We start from the raw sequence: 20400 nt of genomic DNA on the forward strand, positions 1-20400 counted from the left end.
AAAAAAAGCAGATCCTGCAGTTAAAAACCATCACTCCCCCATCAGTGGGCATCAGGTGACTCTTAATAATCACAAGCTTGACAAAATAGGAAGCAGATGGCAAAAAAATATCACACAGCCAGACTAATGAATCCAATATTGACTACAAGAACTGAAAATGCCAGGCCCCATCCTACTCATCACCGTAATTAACTTTACCACACCCCAAAAATGGCTTTAGAAGCCCAGCATTTCTAATGTAGTTAAAAGTACAACGTTGCTATGGCTACTGCAGCTGTTGTTTTATAAGTGACACATCCCACCTAACCACAAAACAAGGAATTTTCCAGTATGCTCCAATGTATCAGGTGATTTATCTAAAGAGTATGTGGATGCAGAATCACAGCAAAAGCCAAAGCTCTGAAGAGAGCCACAGCAGTGTTCCTTTGATGTATTTCCTTGGACCTTGGCTCCTGCAGAACAGTGTTACTCAACTGTACAAAAATCATTTACTATTTCTAGATTTTAGCAGGCAAATAGGGACAGAGTAAACCTATGGCTGATTCATGGAGCACAGTAAAATTCACTTTCAAAATTTCCCAGGCCATGGCAGAATTCTAAAAGAAATCTACTGTCATTTTAAAATTACAAGTGACTTAAGTTTTCCGAATTCTTTTGCACTTTCTTTAGGTTTGGATTGGTTTTGTTTGCTGGAGGTTTTTTAAACGAATGAAACTATTATTAGTCTTTCTAGAATGAGACTATATCTCTTTTGGAGCAGAAACAGGGTACTACTTTAAGTCATCCTGAAGAAATTGCAGGAGAGTTATGTAGTAGAGAAAATGTCAGATTAAAATAGTAGGATTTGTTGTATTGCCCTCGTGGGTCCAGTTTGCTGAATGCCTGTTGCTTTTATAAGTTTGTTCTTGCTTTTTTCTATTATTTGCTGTCTGCATGGGTCTTCAAAATACCAGCAATGAAGACTTTCATAAAAATAATTTCACGACAACAACAAAAAGAGAATTTCCTCAATTCTAAGCCAGCATCCTGAGCAATCCATTGCAGTGCCAGCCTGCAGCACCCTCCTGTCAGCAGCAAGGTTGGGTTACAGTAGGTGAGTTTGGAACACTGAGTATATGGTCAGGCAGAATTACAAGCTGGAGTTATGCTTGGAGATCTCAACCACACGAGGGAGTTAAGGAAATATCCCTTTCCTCCCCTTCTTTTTGATCACCTGTTGCTTGTTCCTGATTTCACCCCCTGGGCTGCATTTTGTAAAGTCCCAGAGGGGATGGTTTAACTACTGTTTGCTCTGTGAGAAACTGGAGCCAATAAAACCTTGTTACTTAAATTAAAGCCCCTGTCTTTTAGGGACAGAAAAATGGATTTTTCCATCCTGTGCACATGACTGGCAGCAGCCACAATGGCCCTGCCCCTGCTTGGGCTCCAACTGATTACAGGAGCTCATTAATGGAAGACAGAGTCCTCTGGAAAAGAGTAGGAAGAGACACACGTTTAAGTGGAAAATGACAAACGTTGTTCCATAGGGTGTATAAACTAACACTTTATACTCTCACTCCTGAAAAATCCCTAATCAGTATCATAACTGCAGATATCTTTATAACAATGACAACTCGGGCTTTGTTAGAAAGATGAAACAACTGCCACCATCCCTTTCTGACTTGCTGGCAAAGACACTACATTGTGAAAGATTTTGATGTAGCACTCTCAAGTGGAGCATGTTTCTGGCATTATAAGATCAGAATCCGCTATCCCACTGCGCCAGAGTTTCAGAAAGGCTGGCATTGTGACCTCCTCACCCGCTGTTTCATTTCTGCAGAGTCTTTCTCTGAGTTCAGCTCCACCTGCCGCTTAAACTCCTCCAGGGCAGCGCCTGCCTGCTGGGCCTGCAGCCTCTGTACCTCCGTCACCCGCCTCAGCTGCTCCTCCTTCTCCCTAGAAAGTCACAGAAAATTTTCAGAGTTCAAGTATCAAATAAAAGAACGAGTGTGCTGGTGTAAAAGAGAGGCCTTTAACCCGATCAGTCGAAAATAAGTATTCAGATTTCAATTTCCTGTCCCAGCTTCTGCCCAACTTCCCTTGGCAGGGCTTTGAAGAAGGGAATGGAAGGCCCGAGTTATTTTCGCTTTCTCCGGTTGAATTTCGCACGCCCAAACACGGCCTTCAGAGCTCACAATACCTCCACCTTCAAAGTCTGTGTTGACTTCAATGCTTCACTACCTGCTGGAGAACCTCCTTTTTTTAATCCCACCATTAAACGAGATTCCATTAACAAAATTTAATCATAATATATAATTAATAACAAACGAGATTTAATTAAGTTATATTTAGTGCCCCCCCAATATTTAAACAAACTCCCTTTAACACGATCACCTACTCCCATTAAAATAAAAAATAAAAAAATTATCCCAGTGCCATCTTTGCTCAGACAAGGTGCAGGATTATTCCCTGCTTGTCATATCTCAAAATGCAAAGCAGGGTAATGCGTGACATGTGGTACCTTCTTAATCTATTAGAAACCCATAATGCTGTAATACCTATTCAGCCTTTGCAGATGTTAAATCTCTATGCAAAGATATTTTATATTTGGCGTATTAAACTCGAGACATCTACAGAAATCAGGCTGGGTTTCTTCAGACACGATGGTTTATCAACAGTAATGAATCTATCATATTTTATAATAAAAAACAGAGATGGACATCATATTGCCACAACACAGACAAAAACTCTGGTAACCGGTAAATATTTAAGAAATTTTGATGTGATTCCCCAAACAGAAAGCAACCAGGCAGTGTTTGCAACTTTCTGTGACACGTTTCTACTGCCACAGGTCAGAGGAGCTGCCTGACTTTGCGTTAAGACACCGGGAAACGCGACGGTGGCATCGCTGGACAAAGCTGGCTCCACCCATGGCTTGTAACAGAAGACACATTCAAACAGACCTGTGGCTGACATTTTCATTTTACAGGCAGAGGGGAAGTACCTCACGATAAATTTCCCATTTTGACAGAAATTATTTCCATATAAAACAAAGACTCTGACACATAAGAGACGGAAAAGCCCAGCTAATTCACCCAGTCTGTCACCTTGCCAGCACTGGAGGAGCTATTGCAGCACTGAGTGAGCCTTTCAGAAAGGTCAGGAAGCTGCCAAGCCCAAAGTTACAGTATTCACATCCTCTTCTGTGGTTTTCAGACCAGACTTTGACAATGGGACAAAGAACATAATCCTACATCTTCACAAAGGGGCTGTTTGCAGTGGAGGAGAGCAGGGTAATTCCATTAGCAAAGAGATCAAAGAAATGCCACAAGCCCTGAGTCAGTGTATTACTGTTTACTTTTATAGTTTTTTTCATGATGCATATTTTAAAGAAAAATAAATTCTTTTGGTACCTTACAGCTGATGGAATAATTGAGATGTAGGGAGACTGCTCTTTTCCTTACAGGAAAAGGAAAATACCTTTCTTACCCAGCAGAAATGAGGAAAACACAACAACATCCTGTATCACATTTCTGGTGATAATTGTTTAGGGGTTTTGGGTTTGTGTTCATAGAGGACTTGTGCAAATTTCTTCAAATTTGCTAGAGAGTATCCATCACATCCACACAGATATGCTTTATTTTCATCAATTCCATTTCCTAGAGTCCTCTGAGGACGAAGCATAATCTGTCTATTAATAAAGTACCATATTCTCCATTCATTCACGAGACAATAAAAATTACACAGCAAAAAACCAACAAATTAACATTTTCCCCCCCCCCATCTAAATTCAAGTGGCAAAAAGACCATTTAGGATTTAAATGATCCAAAAGATCACAACTGCAAGGACAAAACTCCTCCACCATTTCTCAGAATGGGCACAACCAGTGATGCTTCCAGAGGTTGGGGCACAACCAGTGATACTTCCAGAGGTTGAAGTGCTATGAAAAGCTCATTATCCATCAGCTCCAGCTGCAAAGGTGTTTGGCTCAGTTATCCCCCAAAACCCACGAGCCAGGGAATTGCTGATTACAGATATTTTTAAGTTCACAGCTGTTTGACACTGAATTATGGTGAGTACCTCGCTCCCCTCTTCCACAACAAAATCTACCACAGAAAGAAGAATTTGTAAGAGGTTGAATTATCTTCTGAGATCCTCATAACAGCTCTGCATCCTGGAAGGGAGGATGTGGTCAGGCTCACCAGCACAGCTCTGTCCACGTGTGTTACCTTGGAGGGACCATGGAGAGGGGAAAACCTCCACTCCTTCTCCCTGAGATACTTAACTCAGCACAAACAAATCTCCCTCCCTGCAAAATACATCTAATACTTCCACTCCCCACTGGAAACAAATCCAAAAATCAAAGCTTACTCAAACACATCCACACTGACAAGTGTCACGAGACACTTTTGGTCGAGTCAGATGGAAACGTAACAAATCTAAACACAAAAAGACAAGATGTCAGACCTCGTGCTCTTAGCAAGGCTCCAAATTTATGCATCTTCTTCCTTAGGAAGATTATTTTTATTTTGAAATATTATGATGTAAACTTCTAGGAATCTGGTTTTATGCACCTTCCTTTCTTTTAAGGACTTAATCCCATGAATAAATGCAACATCTCATTATAGCCAGGAATAAAACTTCATTTTTAAGGGATGTGGGAGCCAAAGCTCTCCACTTTTTGTGCAGTTCAGATTTGTACAGAAGCTTAGAAAACCTGTACAACAATGGCCCTCGGTTCACAAATATAAGAAAAGCTTCACTTTTTCTTCCCAAGACACCAAGCAATGTGCCTTGCATGAAGCACTAAAATATTCACTTTGAAGATTATTTTTTTTTTTCAGTTGGACTAGTTGTGGGGCCCGATACAACACAATTACATCACTTAAATCCCCTAAAGCTGAGCCGGCTTGAATGTAAAAACAGGATGAATTTACTCCTTGGCCCCAATTTTAAAAGCAGTACATTCCTTTTGTTTCAGTGTATAAAGGATACAGCAACGGAACCGGGAATCTTACACAGCACAAACCATCTCAGGGAAAGTTGACTCTGAAGTCCAGAGTTACAATTTGAGAAAGCAGCTCTCTGAAATGTACTGATAAATGGGAAATAAGAACATCTTACGTATTTTTTCTTCATGCTTAATCATAAATATTTGCTTTGCCTCCTGAAACGTTTTCTGAGGTAACAATTAAACACACTGAGACGTTGCAGCATTGCAAGTCACGTTAATGAAACACGGGGCAGTCCAGGGATTTACAGGAGAGGTTAATTAAACTTGGGATGTTGCAGCAAATGTTGGATGAACCAATATGTTACTCACAGGGTTCCCACCATTCCAACAGCACCCAAGAGCAGGAGAGGTACCTGTCTGGGTCTCAGCCTCTTCAATAAATTAAATTAAAACCCTTTAGACATGGAGTGTAAGCACACATGTGAACAGAATGGACACACCCAAACTTTCCATGCAAAAGCAAATTCCAGGAGTTTCCTCTTAGTATCTTCTGTGTATAAAAGCTACAGACACAAGGACCCATCCAGTTCACAGACACAGATATTTGACTTTGCACAGGGAAATATAAGCTGACCCACAGTCCTGCTCCTGATCCCAGATTGCCTCTCACACGGAGGTGCCCCAGTACCATCAGGACTCTACATAATTGCAGCAGTTAACTCAATTTATACCCAAATGCAAGATCCATGACACCACATTTTGGTGCCACAACCACTAAAAACCACTCTGATTCAACTCCTACAACACCAACTATTTCAACTCCATAAATAACGTATCAAGGCTTAAAGTCCCATGTATTTGTAAGAGAAGGGGTTGCTGGGTTGGTTTATCATTACACAAAAAATGCTACAGTAGAAATGTCAAACCTCTGAAATACACAAAAAACAACTTTGCTTTTCTTGCTCTGCTGTTTTTGACAAATGGTGATGGTGAAGGGCCAGCTTTGGGCCTAAATGCACCCACCCAGCCGTGGTTGGAGTATCCAACTCCACAGGCAGATATTCCAGGAAAAAACAAGGCCTCTCCTACTATGGCAGCACCCAGACATATGGAATATGTGCAGAACACTTCTTTTTTGGTGTGGAGAGGAAGAAAGACGGCGTGAAGTCATTCAAGCGGAATGATAACTAAACCAAAGCCAGATCAAAGCAGCGAAGAAGAAAGACTGAAATGTGAAGCTGAAATATTTATTGCCTTCAAAACACCATCCCTACCCTGTCCCTGGGCACTTTAATATTTCGAAGTTGTTAGAAAGCATTCTAACTTGTTTCAGCATTTCAAAGAAATAAAGGCAAAAATATAAAGCCAAGAACAATTTCGTCGTTCACTCCCCAATTTTAAGAATAAGATGAGCTTGTCTTTATGAGAAAAAGCACAAATCCACTTATAAATTGTTTACAGTTTGCATAATTCGAGATGTTAACATCAAAAAGCTGGTCTGCATTCCTTCAAGTAAGCTATAACAATGAATATTTACAATACAATTATTATTTTAAACGATATACTTATGTTTTAAATAAATCATGAGATAACATTAACAACTAAATCACTACTTAGAGCCATTAATGAATTCAGAGTAAATAATACTCCACGTGTGTAGTATCACACAGAAATAGGAAGAATAATGCATCACATTCAAAATTAATGGCTCACAAATTAACCAGACATCGGTTAAACACACTAATAATTATTATAACTATTTCTCATTATAATAATGACAGGGTACTGTTGTGCTAGGTGCTGTGCAAACAGAATAAAAACAGCAACTAGGAAATGATGAATGAGATGTGGCTTAAAAGGCTGGGCCAGTGTTGTAAATGTGGCTGGAAAGGAAAACGTTATAATTTCGCTCAACGCTGCAGAAACTGTCTCCAAGATTTAGATGCACCACATATATGAAAGACCACAGGGGCTCAGTTATCGAGGGAGGAGGATTAGGACAGAGATTAATAGTCATGGCTTTTCCATGCTGAGACGGCAGCTAAACCTCAACCAGGAGAACACAGAGGGGGGAATCAGAGAGACAGGTGGAGATAATGGCTCAGAAAAGACGAGACAAGACTGTAATTAAAAGGTGGACCAGCAAGTCAGCAACACAGACACTGAAGAGATTCATGAGATACCCAGAGAAGAGGTGCAGAGAAGGACAGATAGGGATCAGAGAGCAGCGCTGTGGCACAGAGAGCTGGGGGGAGAATAAAATAAACCATCTGAAGGACAAACTATGTGAGAAATCACCAGGCAGAGGAGAAGAGCCAGGCAAGAAGAATCACTTAACACTAACAAAGCACAGCCCAAGATGTGTGAGGACTGACAGAGCCAAGAGTGGTTGGCAAACCCAAGACAATGAGGACGAAGCCCCAGGATTAAGCCTGTTAAGGAGGTACAAGGATGCAGAACTCATGGTGTTATTCTACTTACTTAAGGTAAATATTTTTATGGCTAAAATAATTGTACTATCATAGTTCACGACTCAGAATAATAATATCCATGTTGTAATGGATAATACAGAAACTTAATTCTGAGGGATAATGAGTATCCACTCAGCTCATCCCTTTCTCAGGTTGGTGTAGTGGACATGGACTTTCACAATTTTCGTTTCATTAAAAGTATTGTTTGAATGATTAACTTCAACTCCTCAGTGAAGGTTGGTTGTGTTGTTGACGAAGCTGAAAGAAAGTTGTACAAAGTACACAAAAAGTGAAAGCAAAATTAAGATTATCAAGCGTAACCAAAGTGGAGTCATCCTAATCATCAAGCAACAACAAGGATCAAAGTTTTTTCCTTGTACTATTTTGTAGTTTTTAAGTGACCCAAAAAAGATGACAGCCTGAAACATTTCATGCTTTTTAACAATCACTAATTGAGTTCAACCCTCTGTAAGACTTTCTTTAGCCAACTGAAGGCTTTTCTCATTCCACCAATATTTCAAGGCTACGTAGTGCCCAAAATATAATGCACTGATTATATATAAAATACACAGATGTCAAAGGGAAGCCTTTTGGAATAATAAGGGGACAATTCTGACATTTGTGTCAATTATTTGTATATCCATTTAGTGAATGCAATAGCAATAACCCTTAATTCCATTAATTATTAGAGTAGCAATTACAGCAAGTATTTAAGTGCCATAGCACGATACACCTGAGCTCTTCACCTCACGAGGCAACACCTTTCCTTTCATACAGTTCTACATTTCCATAGCTGTTATCACTAGAGGGATGTCATATGATATCTCTATAACCATCTTGAGGGACATGACAGTCCCAGAGACAAGGACTAAAAATCAGCTGCTACATTCTTTTTCTCGGTACAACCGGAGCTTTCCTCCCAATACATATTTCATTATCGCCAGCAGGTCTCCAGAGAAACAGGGGGGAGGAGGGGAAAAAAAAAAACACCTGAAAGGCTGTAAATAGTTAATAGAACACTTTATATTTTGCTTTTAAGTGAGGCAATTAAACAAAGCTCCCACATTTTTGTGTCCTCTGCTCGGGGCTCACGCCGTGGCCCCCGGAGCGAGGGTGACGGCGCCGCGTTCGCCGGGGCTCCAGGAATGTTTACAATATGCTGGAAACTTTGACTGGCTTTTGCTCTAAAAGGTTTCAGATGCTCTCAGATCGCCGAGTGGAGAACAGCTGGCTGCTTTTCCACTGATTCTTAGAGGAGGAGGGAAAAAAAAAGAAAAACCCACCCTATACCAAAAAAAAAATACACACAGCCCTATTTTAAAGAGTGGAACTATATCAGAACTCCTTCAGCCACATCACGTTACTGCTGGTTTTACATCACAGACTTGGCTTTTTGTCATCATGTTGGAACTGTTGTAACAAGACAACACTCAACATTTTAATAAAAGATAATGGTGAACACAATGAACATGAGTATAAACTCTTAACAATACTTTATTGCAACACTTGGAATTAAAGACAATGCCTGCTCATATTTCTTTAATTATTTCCGGCTTTAAATAGTAATAGCTTTTCCATTCCTTCAAGAATTCCCCTCCACACACAAATACTTCATTTTCAAGGAAAAAAGGGAATTAACTACAGGAAAACAGCTACTCTTAGGCAATTATCCTAAAAATATTAACAACAAGCAGCAATTATTCAGAATCTGGATTCAACTTAAGAGGAGCAAGAAAGGCAAAAAGAAATAAAAAAATTAGCCTGTGGTTAAAGCTATCAGTGCCTTTATTTATTTATCATTGCATTGATGATTCCCAGGCTGTTGGGTTTTTCTGTGTGCAGTGGCATTTGTGACTTACACCACTACAAGGAGCCCATACAACAGTATTTGAACAAGCAGCTGTTTAAAGTTCTCAAAGGGTTTGGTACAATCAAATTATCAAGATTCACTCTAAATCACATTTTTTTTTCCAAAATATAATTTCTATATATAATTTTGAGAAGTCCAACTACAGCTTCTTTTAAAAATGTTGGGATCTAACAATTGCACGACTGCAAACAAAATGAAATTGTTTTCACTGCTATTTATTCTACCTCCTCCTGCCTTCCATCTTTACATGTTTATTTTTCCTTCCCTTCATCTGTTTCTCTCTTTATTAGCTCAGCAGCAGAACGTTCAACATTTATTTCTCTCAAATTTCTGCACCCTCACTTCCTTTACATTGTCTCTTCTGTGATGTTACAGAGAAAGGAAAAATTACACAAACACCATGGGAATTTTGCAGGATATTAGTAATCATAAAGACTAGAAGACCCTTACATACAGCTTCTGGTGCTAAAACTGGAGGTATTTTTATGTACTCTGACTAAAGCAAAAAGAGCCTTTCAGATCAAACAAACACAAGCCTTCTCTCAACTTCTGCTTTTAGCAAGTGTGGTATCAAAGCCACTCTCCCAAGGCTTTACAGGGATCAATACCAAGTTTAAAACTGAGAAAAGCTCCAGGTCCATGGATCTTGTGAAAATGTCAGGTAAGGAATGATCCAGAATAATCAAATGTCTGGCAAACCACAGCAGGAGATGACACAAGTAGAAGCCACTTGAATAAAGAAATGACTAAGGTTTCAAGAAGAATAATGAATACCAATAAAAAAGTATTTCCTTCCCAAAATAACGTTTTTTCCAACTTGATTTAGTAAAATAAAAGCTCAGACACGTATTTATGGGATATTTCCTATGAAGCAAAGCCTTGTAGCAGTAATAACTGCACTATGCACAAAAACTGCAACTTAAAATATAAATTAGTATCACTGAACCACAGTTGAAAAAGCCCCCAGAAATAGCAGTCCAGGATGGGGAAGCACAAACACTGCCCCAGCTACACACTGGAATAAGGAAAAGCAGTGAAATGAGTATTTTTCAGTCTACAGTGAGCAAACTCCACAGCACCATCTCCAAGGAGAAAATCAGCTTCTTCTGCTTGACTCTCACGTCAAGGATACCCAGAGAAAGCACGTGCACGTACACAAGGATATATGTGAAAAGAAAGGTAAATAATTCTCAGTTTTGCATTGTACCGAACACCTACAGGCACCACCTTCACACCGTGGAAAGGGTTGGAAACCTTTAGAACTGCCACCTAAAACAAATACCAAAACATGTGAAAACTGCACATGGGTGTTTTAGAAACCATTGTGAAAATCTGCTACTGGATAGGAGCAGTTTTGCTGGTTTCTGGAAAGTTTAGCCCTTCTTTCTTCCCCAGAAGAATTTTAAACGAGTTCAGAGGAGGGGTAGAGAAGCCATGGAAAAAAAAAATGAAAAAAGAAAAAAAAAAAAAGAGGTGTTGGTAGTTCCTTATGTAAACAAACAATTTTATTAAGTGACTTGGAATAAAGCAGCTGCTCAGCATTTGCTCTGTGTCATCCCCACTTGCAAAGGGCTGAGATTTGGCTCCACAGACAGGCTTAAAAAAAAAAAAAAAAAGGCAAAGAATGAGAGGGAGAAGGTTGTGAATCATCAGACTGGAGATGTTGTGCACCCATTCCCTGACTCTGCAGTGTTCAGCTACAATGTCTGCACCTGTACAGGTGGAGTTTCACTTCAATTCTCCTAATGGGACTTTTAAAAAATTGTTTCCTTGAATCACACTACAGAAGAGAAGAACAAGAACTCGGGAAAGCTGTATTTTAGAAGCATAAGGAAATACTCGCTTGTGTATGAGACATGCAAAGCAAAAAGCATTAAATCAGATCCCATAATTATCTCCAGTAAATGAGAATCATCACAACCATCATTCTGAGAAACCAGCACAAGGTGCTTCTGCACTTCCATGCAGGTCCCAGATGATCACAGCCTCAAAGTCCTCAGTGTGTCAATAGTTTAGTCCAAAATCTCTCTGACTCAAGATTGGCAAAGTCTACACATCTATGTAGTTGTAAACTTATTATTCCCTATCCCTGGAAGTGCCCAAGGCCAGGTTGAACAGGGCTTGGAGCAACCTGGGCTAGTGAAAGGTGTCCCTGCCCATGGCAGGGGGTGGAACAGGATGATCTTTAAGGTCCCTTCCAACCCAAACCGTCCTGACTCCAGAAGGGAAGTGGTTCAGTGACAGCTGAGCTGGCATCGTGGTTGTAATCTTCAGTAAAAAGGGAAACATTTCCCTACAGCCCAGTAAACTACAAATATGAAAGACTCTGATATTAAAATATTAGCAGAGGCAAAATAAACATACTTAATAAATAAGCATCCAATTCCACACAGCAAGACATAAGGGATGATGTTAGGAGCTGTTCTGGGTAACAACATTGTATAAAGTCAGCAATAAAATTTCTTCAGCCACAAATGGGTACAGATTTTTTTCTTATTTTCTGTTTTACTCCACTCAGTTTGTACTGTGACAAATTATATACCTCTTTATTTCCTACTCCTCTGCTTAATATGAGATAAGAACAGCAGAGATTGAGCCTATTTGCAACCCACTCTGGTGACACATTTTATGCAACCAAACCACAGGGATTAGAGAAACAACCTTTCCCCCCAAGTAATTACAGAGAAGCTTTTTAAGAAAACTTTGTTCTTGTAGAAATGCTATTTAAAGGACATTCTAGAAAAACCCTTGGAGCACTTCTTAGAGTGACTTTTGCTATTAGGCAATGCCTGTGACATGCACTGCAGAAGTAAATAGGAATTTTATATCTACAAGTCACCACCAACAGCCGTGAGTGTTAGAGCAATTCCTTTGCAAAAGGTTTGGGTTTGACAGATATTTCCACCATAAACTTCAGAAGAGGAAAAAAAAAAGAAAAAGCCTTCCATAAACTATGTAAACTCACTTCTGTATTGAAACTGCGGCAACACAGTTTTTTCTTGAAGTGAAAGGCACTTTTAGAAATGTGGATTTTACTATTCCACACGATGCCTCAAATCGCTTTCATTCTGCATCGGTGTGGGTACGTTTGAAACTGCAACAGCACTGTTTGCTGTCACAAAAATAATGACGATAATAATAACAAAAATCCCACTAAAATGTCTGCAACTTCCCTTTCCTTGTGCTTGCAGCTCACCAGCTCCTCAAGGTATAATCCTGTGGCCATTTCAGAATCAAAGTGCATTCACATCAAAGTAGTTTATGAGAAATCACTGATGCACCTACTGGGTTCTGAGGTGCAATTCCACAAGGCACCGTTCCTATTGAAGATGCTGAACTATATTTTCACCCATCTCATGCAAGACAAGGTTGTTTTCCCAAGATTTATTGTGTCTGCCTTAGCTTGTAGTTACCTAATTTCATTCTGACAGTAGTCAAAGAAATTCAGAAAATAAAGCATTTTTACATAAGATATTAGGTCCTGTGAACTCATTAAAAGCAAGAGATTGTTCAAAGGACTAATTTTTGCAGCAATGGATAAAAAAGAGCCATAAGGAAACCATCCATTTCAGCCACAATAAATATCACTGCTCCTTATCTATTACTTACATACATATCCTATAGAAGCAAACACACACACAAAAAACTTGGCTTCCAGAAAGCCATCCCTGAAGGATCAACAGTTCCTCCATCCTGGGCACGTGAGTTTGTTCCCAACAGCCACATGTACCAACACACCCCTGGTCAGGAAAGCACAGAGACCAGACCCAGAGGTTTGGCACCAGAACTGAAATCTGAAAGAACCATCCAGTGGAATATATGTTGGCCTTAAACCAGGGCACCATATTTCTGTAAAGACAATATTTTTAATCTTTAGGAGCACAAATCCACCCTGATCAATCTGCCAAACTTATGTTTCCATTTAGGCAAAAACACATGTGGAAGCTAATTTTTATTTCTATTCCACTACAAAATAATTACATATTAGAATTACTAATTCCATTACTAATCTCAAAATTAACCCCAAATCCCTGCTATAAAAACCAAAAGAGCAGCAGCAGAGATTTTTATTAAAGAGTAAGCCACCTCCAAAACAAAAACATTTTCCATTTAAATTGGGAGAGTTATATATGGTTATATTTAAGAAACCTCTACCTTATTTTTAACACCCTGAATCAAAAAAACTAAACAAAAAAAAAGAAAGCATGAGACAAGCAGAGTGTCAAAGGACATGGAAGTGAACCTGGGACAACTACTCTACAAGAGGAGTGGAAGCAGTTTGCAGTAGAAGACACACTGAAAACCAGGAACAGTATTAATCAATTATTGTAAGGCAAATAGCAAATGAATTTTAACCTGCTGAACAGTCTCCAGGGCTCATTTTTAACCTGCTGAACAGTCTCCAGGGCTCTTTGATCCCAGGAGCTGATCCATGCCCAGTTTTGGCCCAAGGACCCACTCACACGAAGCACAAGGTTGGCACCGGTCTCTGCCAACGGCGTCTTAATTCGTGCGCCCTAAAACTTCACTCTTCAAATCCTTGCTCTCAACTCAGAGCTAAACCTAAGCTTAACTACAGCCAGGGAATATCTGAAATTAAAGTTCAACCCCCCCCAGCACTCTCACCCACTTCACAGTTACTGCCTGGGGAGTGTTTACTCTGCACTGAGAGCACCCACATGGGGAATCCGTCCCGAGCAGCCCCTGGACTGGAAAGTCAGACTGATTTTATTAACATAAGTAAGTGCAAAGTGACACTTTATTTGAAAGATGTGGAAGAAAATTAATGCAACTTCGTTATCAACAAATCAGATGGTAAAATACTAAAAGATAAAGTGCAGTTGATAACAATTCAATCTCCTCAAAATTATAAATAATAGTCAGTGTAAAGAATTTAAAGATTAAAAGCTGGAATTTTTATTAATGTCTATAGTGATTTAAGATAGTCTCTATTTATGCCAAATACCTCAGAGATTACAGAAATAAAGAAATACAGACTTCAGCTCTGTGACTTTTATTGAATAAAAGTATCTTCACTTGCCTCTCTCAGCCCAGATAAGGTACATTGTAATATTTAACTGAATAGTTTTAGCAAGTAACTCCTGGTTTGTTTCAGAATAATCTGTTTTCCCTGGAAATTATTTCCATAACTTTCAATTTCAACTGGATAAACAGATGGAAATAATAGTTTACATAATCAAAAATGGAAGCAGCACAACAAGAGTCGATCTTGTCCTCTGTGTATCTGCTGTGTGCAAACCACTCCCCTGCTCACAAACCATCAAACTTGGGGTGTCCTGATTAGTTTTTTAATGTACAAGGTTGGCAAAAGTACCAAGTTACTTAATAAAAAGTGTCTCCTGTTTGCTGCAGACACTTCTCCAAGCCTTAGATCCATGTGAAAAACAAGTATTCACACAAAAAAGTGTGGCATCAACGGGGAAAAAGCCACATTAGAGTTGTAATTTATGGATATTAAGTAAAATATAAAATCACAAACATCATATACTACATCAAGGTAAAATACCATTTAAATAAATACATCTTTGAAATTTATCCCTGCCTCTAAAATAGTCCCAAGCAACAAGTCTTTAGTTTGGATTATTTACTTTCAATGAATCTGTTCTGAATTGAACCCAGATTTAAGAGGCCAAGACCAGCTGACATCAGGAACCTCAATTCCCACCACTCGAAAGTCAACAAATTTGGGTGATTTGGTTCTTGCTTTACTTTTTTTCCCACTCTTCTGGTCGACTGAGAACCCCGAAAATGCAGCTTTACAATGGGAAGAAAACCCAGCCAAACTATAAGGCGGCCATTAGATGAGACAAAGTCTAAATTTGTTACATAAATTTGACTAAAAACCTCAGGGATGGTTCAACAATTATTCCATGTTCACTTACTTCAAAGTCTCTTCCAGTTTGCGGATTTTCTTCTGAGCATCCCCTCTTTCTTTATCCAGATCGTTCTGAATGACATTAATCTGCCATTTGAAGGAAAAAAAACCAGCCATGTTTTAGCTAAAACAATGCCACAGTTCAAAAGAAATAAATGTTATTTTTAATTCTAAAAACTATTCATGCATTTCTTTGCACTGATGCAGAGAACCATCTATAGGTTTCTAAAATTATGTAAAATGCAAAAGTAGAGATTAAGAGAGAGATGAAATATGAGCCAGTAGAGCTATTTTGATTCTCAAAGTGAATATTATTCTCTACAATAAAGAAACATCAGTAATTACAGAAGAAAAGGGAATTACATTTTCTTTAGGTAAGCACAGTGCCTAAAATAGTGCCATGTATTTATTTTCTAGGGTGCAGGGCTCCTACTTACCAACTTGTGAACACCCAGAGCCAATCACTTATCAATTCTTACCAAAATAAAAGTAACAAATGTAAATATCTTACATAAACATCCTGAGGAATAATAGTAATAAAACAAGTAGTAATAATAATTATAATGATGATAATAATAATATTACTCAAAACCAGAAGAATCTTTGAATTTGGCAACCTCCTAAGAGCGGTCCAAACCATGAGTTTTCCTAATATTTTCTGCCAAAGGCAGATGAAGTACAAGAGTTTGCATTCCCTTAGGATTGCTCAAGGAACAAGATTTTTCTCCCTGAGATGGGAAGCCCAGGAAATCCTTTATTCACTCGCAGTCATTTGTAATATTGCATGCAATTAAGTCACTACCAGAAAGAAAAACATGTTCTAATAAATGTATAGTCCAATGAAAAACCAAATTCAGAGATTCCCTGCTGTGAGCAATTCCTTGTGGGTGTTCACTCCAGGATGGTCTGAGCACTTAGTTGGGTTCCAAGAGCCTCCAAACCCATGGGCTGTCCATCAGAGTAAAGAAGGTATTGCCAAACCTGGTAAATTCTATATATTTAACAGCTGGCTCGGGAATGGCTCTCAGGAATAATCTGTCCCTGTTCCTATGCTGAACTGAATGTTTGGAAAACAAGCAGTGGATTATTTATAAAAAGCAGGTGTTTCCTTGGCTTGTAAAGCCATTTAGTCTAACTGGTTCCTGATACAGCAGATAAGCACCTTTAATCAAACAGTGACATTTAGGGTTACTACCTATTATTTGTTTGATGTTTAAGTATCCTCACAGCAACAGCCACTGTAGACTCATAAAGATTATTAGATAATGGGTAGGTTTTCAAGTGAACAGATTGCACCAGAGACTTCATGATTCCTTCACTTGAAGGCAAGCTGGTTTCAGTATTTTATGGGCCAATCTATCCTGTTTTATGGATTTATGTCCATAGATAATTCACATGTATTTTTCTTCTCCTCCTTCCTCAAAGATCTGATTTTGAGAACACAATTACATCAGAATTTATGAACAGGCAGAGTGCCTGTCAAGTTATTTATAAAAATAAAGGTTCTGCTTCCTCGTTTACGGAGTTGCAGCTTCACTGCCTGGGCTCACTGGTGTGGGGGCACTGCTGCCATGCCCTCAGCCCACACTGAGGAGTTTTCCCCCAAATCATCCTCAAACCTCATTCAAGACTCATCACAGGACAGGTTCTGCTGCAGAAGGGCAACACAGAAGTTTAACAGGTAGATGTGAGGCATTCAATGCATTTGGACTTCAAATCATGGAATATTCTGAGCTGGAAGGAGCCAAAAGGATCATCCAAGTTCAACCCCCGGTCCTGCACAGACACCCCAACAACCCCACCCTGTCCCTGAGAGTGTTGTCCAAACCCTCCTGCAGCTCTGGCAGCCTTGGTGCTGTGCCCACTGCCCTGGGGAGCCTGGGCAGTGCCAACTACCCTCTGGGGGAAGAACCTTTCCCTGAGATCCAACCTAAACCTCCCCTGTCTCAGCTTCATACCCTCCCTGGCACCTGGAAACATGACCAGACATATTTAATCTGTACTTATCTGCAGAGGAAGTGATGTATTGCTATAAACCAAAGTGATATATTGCAATAAATCAATGTCCACTTTACCTCAATAACCACAAGATACCCAAATTATGCCAATATATTTTTATTTTGTCCTGCAATATTACTCTAATCTCAGATTTTTCTGGAGTTCAACATTCATAAAAACCCACGACTTGACTAAAAAGGTAGGCAAGGTTTAAACCAAAGCAGATCTCGGAACAAAAAAGGGTTTGACTTCAAGTCAGCAGAAGGGACTAACTCAAACCAAAACCCCACTGCAATTCATGTCACAAATGCTATTACCAAGTGACAAGTAGCTCGGATCACAATCCATTATTTCATGTTATAAATTTGCCACATTTGGAAGTGACATGTTTGAGTAACACATCCTTTCAATTAAACAGGCATCTAAGCACCCTCTGACTGAACATGAGTTGCACACACAATGTCACTAAAATTGAAGTTTAATTTGAAACCTATTGATGTTCAAAGCCTGAAAGAGCAGACAGCATTTGCAAAGTGCTTTAAGATGAAGTGTTTCTGATGAAAATTACATTTTTTGCTTTAAGTTTCTGATGTAAAAACAATGCACGTTGACAATATATAGAGAACACATGGAGAAGGATGGAACAGAGATATATTGGGGAAAAAGAAGTATGGAAGAACACGTGAACACTGACAAGAGGCCAGGTTTCATTCAGTTCATTATCTTTTCTCTAACAGCAGTTGGCATCAGCTGCCACCAAAAGCAGTGTAAAATAACAGGACAGGCTTCCAAGGGCAATTCTTTGGGAATGCCTTCCCAGCCCAAATCACTGGGCTGCAGGTTCCCAGAATCAGAGGTGATATCTCTGTGCTCGAATAGCTGTCCTTAAAATCTTCCTCGAATTTGTCCCATTATTTTTCCAAACCTTGTGAAATGCTTGGATTCCAAAATTTACTACTTTGGGGATTTCAGAATTTAAACTTTAACTTCTGTACAGAACAAATCTGGAAACGTGCACAGGATGGTTCATTTTCCTTGCAAACATTACCTGTTTCTCATACACACGCTCCCAGTGAAGTTTGTCCTGCTGAACCTTGTATTCTTGATCCTGCAAGGGAAGAAATGTGTATTCTAAATAATCCAATCACATTTTTCTTCCATTTCAAAGCAGTCAAACATATACATTTGCTGTTATATAGAACAGCCCATAAAAATTAAAAATCCACCCGATATCATCCTTAAAAAATTCTCTGACATACCAAAAAAAATTCAACCAACAGCAAATAACAAAACTATCTCAAAAGTCATGATTCATGTTTTTTAAAGAGAAACAGCAACTTGTTTTCCTGAGCTATTAAAATGCCATTCTGTACTATATCAACTGTGAAATGAAAGACATTGGAGGAGAAGTAGATGCCAAAACTCCAACAGGACTGATACATGATACAGATGTGGAACTCATTATCCTCAGATAGGAGGATTAATTTAAATGCCTACAGGAAGGCAGAATATTGAACTGAACTGTTCAAGAGTGACAAAATTAAAAACAATTTTGAAACTTACTTTTAAAGTGTTTACAGTTTATGATAAAAAAAAAAAAGACATTCATCATTCTTTGTCATGTTTCTCTGTAATCCACCAACACACATTTCAACTGTTTTATTTAACATGTGAATTACAAGAAACAGTCAAAAGATTTCCGTGAAAATTCTGCCCTCACCTCTTTCAGTCCCACTTTTAAATCAACCTTTAAGCAAAAGGTGACATATTTACATATTTCTATTAATAAAACACAGACAAGCAGGCATGTTGAAATATAAGTGCATTCCAGTATGGCTGTTGAAACATTTAAATCACCAAAAAAAAGGAGAAAAGGTTGGTCATCCTTTAGGAAAGTCAGGGCTCACCTTCAGCTGTTGCTGCCTTTGGTGTTCTGATTCCTTCAATTGTTGCTTTAACTGAGTCACACTCCTCTGTAATTCCTCAATCACATCAGATGTCTGCAGGGATTTAACAGAAAAAGGGATTTTTGGGTTGCACTCCTCACTAGCTCTTCAGATTCATCTTTTACATCTTTAAATTTATTTCTCAAAGCTGCCCAAAATTGGGAAAAAATTAACAGCTTGGGAAAAAAAACCTGTCTGAGTTTACAGCTCTGGATATGTCACTTTAGGCCCTCTGGTGAACTTAGAAATGTGTGCTGAAATCCTCTGGTATCCAGAATTTTAACAGACCAAACAAGGTCAGGGTATTAATTGTATCTTATCTGAATCAGCTGTGGAAATATCACCTGTATGGGGACACACACCCCAGAATTATCAGTCAACTTCAGGTGATTTTTAAGTCAAATTTGGGAATGAGAAATTAAATTCCAACTCTATTTAAACTCACACACGAGTAACTCAGAGAACTGAACAGTTACTCGTATTTATACATAAGCATTATATTTACATTGAGGAGACCACTTAAACCAACCACATTTTCCTGCCTATCATACCTTAGCTGCAGAGAGAGCTTGTTCCTGCTTTATAAAATCTCTATCAACATCAAATTTACTTTGTAGTCGCTGGATGTTCTCCTTGTACTCCTGCATAATGTGGTCCTTGTCTTTCTGTAGCAAGTTGTACCTACAAGGAGCAAGCAAACAGAATATGGAAATGGCTTTCATATTTTGGCATTTTTACCTGCTCAATATCAATTCTACAGATCCTGCACGTCTGCCTGTGCCACTGCTCCTGTCACACAACGAGCTGCTTATAAATAATGGAAAGACAACACCCTCCTCAGGATGGTTGGTTGGGCCAGTCCAAAAGGAGTTGGACAACAATTAATACATTTTCATGAAAGCTTTTTGATGTCAAATAACATTCACAGTGCTCTTGGAGCAAAATGAACAATGTTTGCTCTTGGAAATTCCATATTCTTAAATGGTAAACGGGCAAGTGTTGTTTAATTACCTTGCTTTGAGTTCCTGAAGTTCGGAGCACAAGTCCTGGTAACGCTGCTCTGCTTCAATCTTCTCCTGAGATAATTTCTGCTGCAGCAAATGACTGTTTTCAGCCTCAACAGTCAACTGCTGGACACGAGCCCCCAGTTTTTGGACAGTCTCGTTCTAAAAGAATAAGTCATGTTGAGGAAACCCAGAATAAATGAGGGAATAGTCCTGTTGTTATTCAGTAGCCTGGAGCAACAAGGTTCTTTGGTGATCCAGAGGCACAAGGGTTACAATAG

General features: G+C 39.1%; 1 protein-coding gene across 1 annotated transcript in view; it reads right to left on the minus strand.

The window, feature by feature from the left end:
- CEP112 (centrosomal protein 112) overlaps positions 1-20400 on the minus strand; it is a 156443-nt gene that overhangs the window by 99977 nt on the left and 36066 nt on the right. Inside the window, exons 13-18 of the mRNA XM_017811814.1 lie at positions 20127-20281; positions 19667-19796; positions 19077-19169; positions 18218-18277; positions 15179-15258; positions 1800-1935 (exon numbers count right to left, since the gene is read on the minus strand). Of these exons, the coding sequence (XP_017667303.1) occupies positions 1800-1935; positions 15179-15258; positions 18218-18277; positions 19077-19169; positions 19667-19796; positions 20127-20281 (654 nt within the window). The remainder of the gene's footprint in view (positions 1-1799; positions 1936-15178; positions 15259-18217; positions 18278-19076; positions 19170-19666; positions 19797-20126; positions 20282-20400) is intronic.

Source organism: Lepidothrix coronata, unplaced genomic scaffold, assembly GCF_001604755.1.
Source record: "Lepidothrix coronata isolate B3197 unplaced genomic scaffold, Lepidothrix_coronata-1.0 Scaffold34, whole genome shotgun sequence".
NCBI lineage: Eukaryota > Metazoa > Chordata > Aves > Passeriformes > Pipridae > Lepidothrix > Lepidothrix coronata.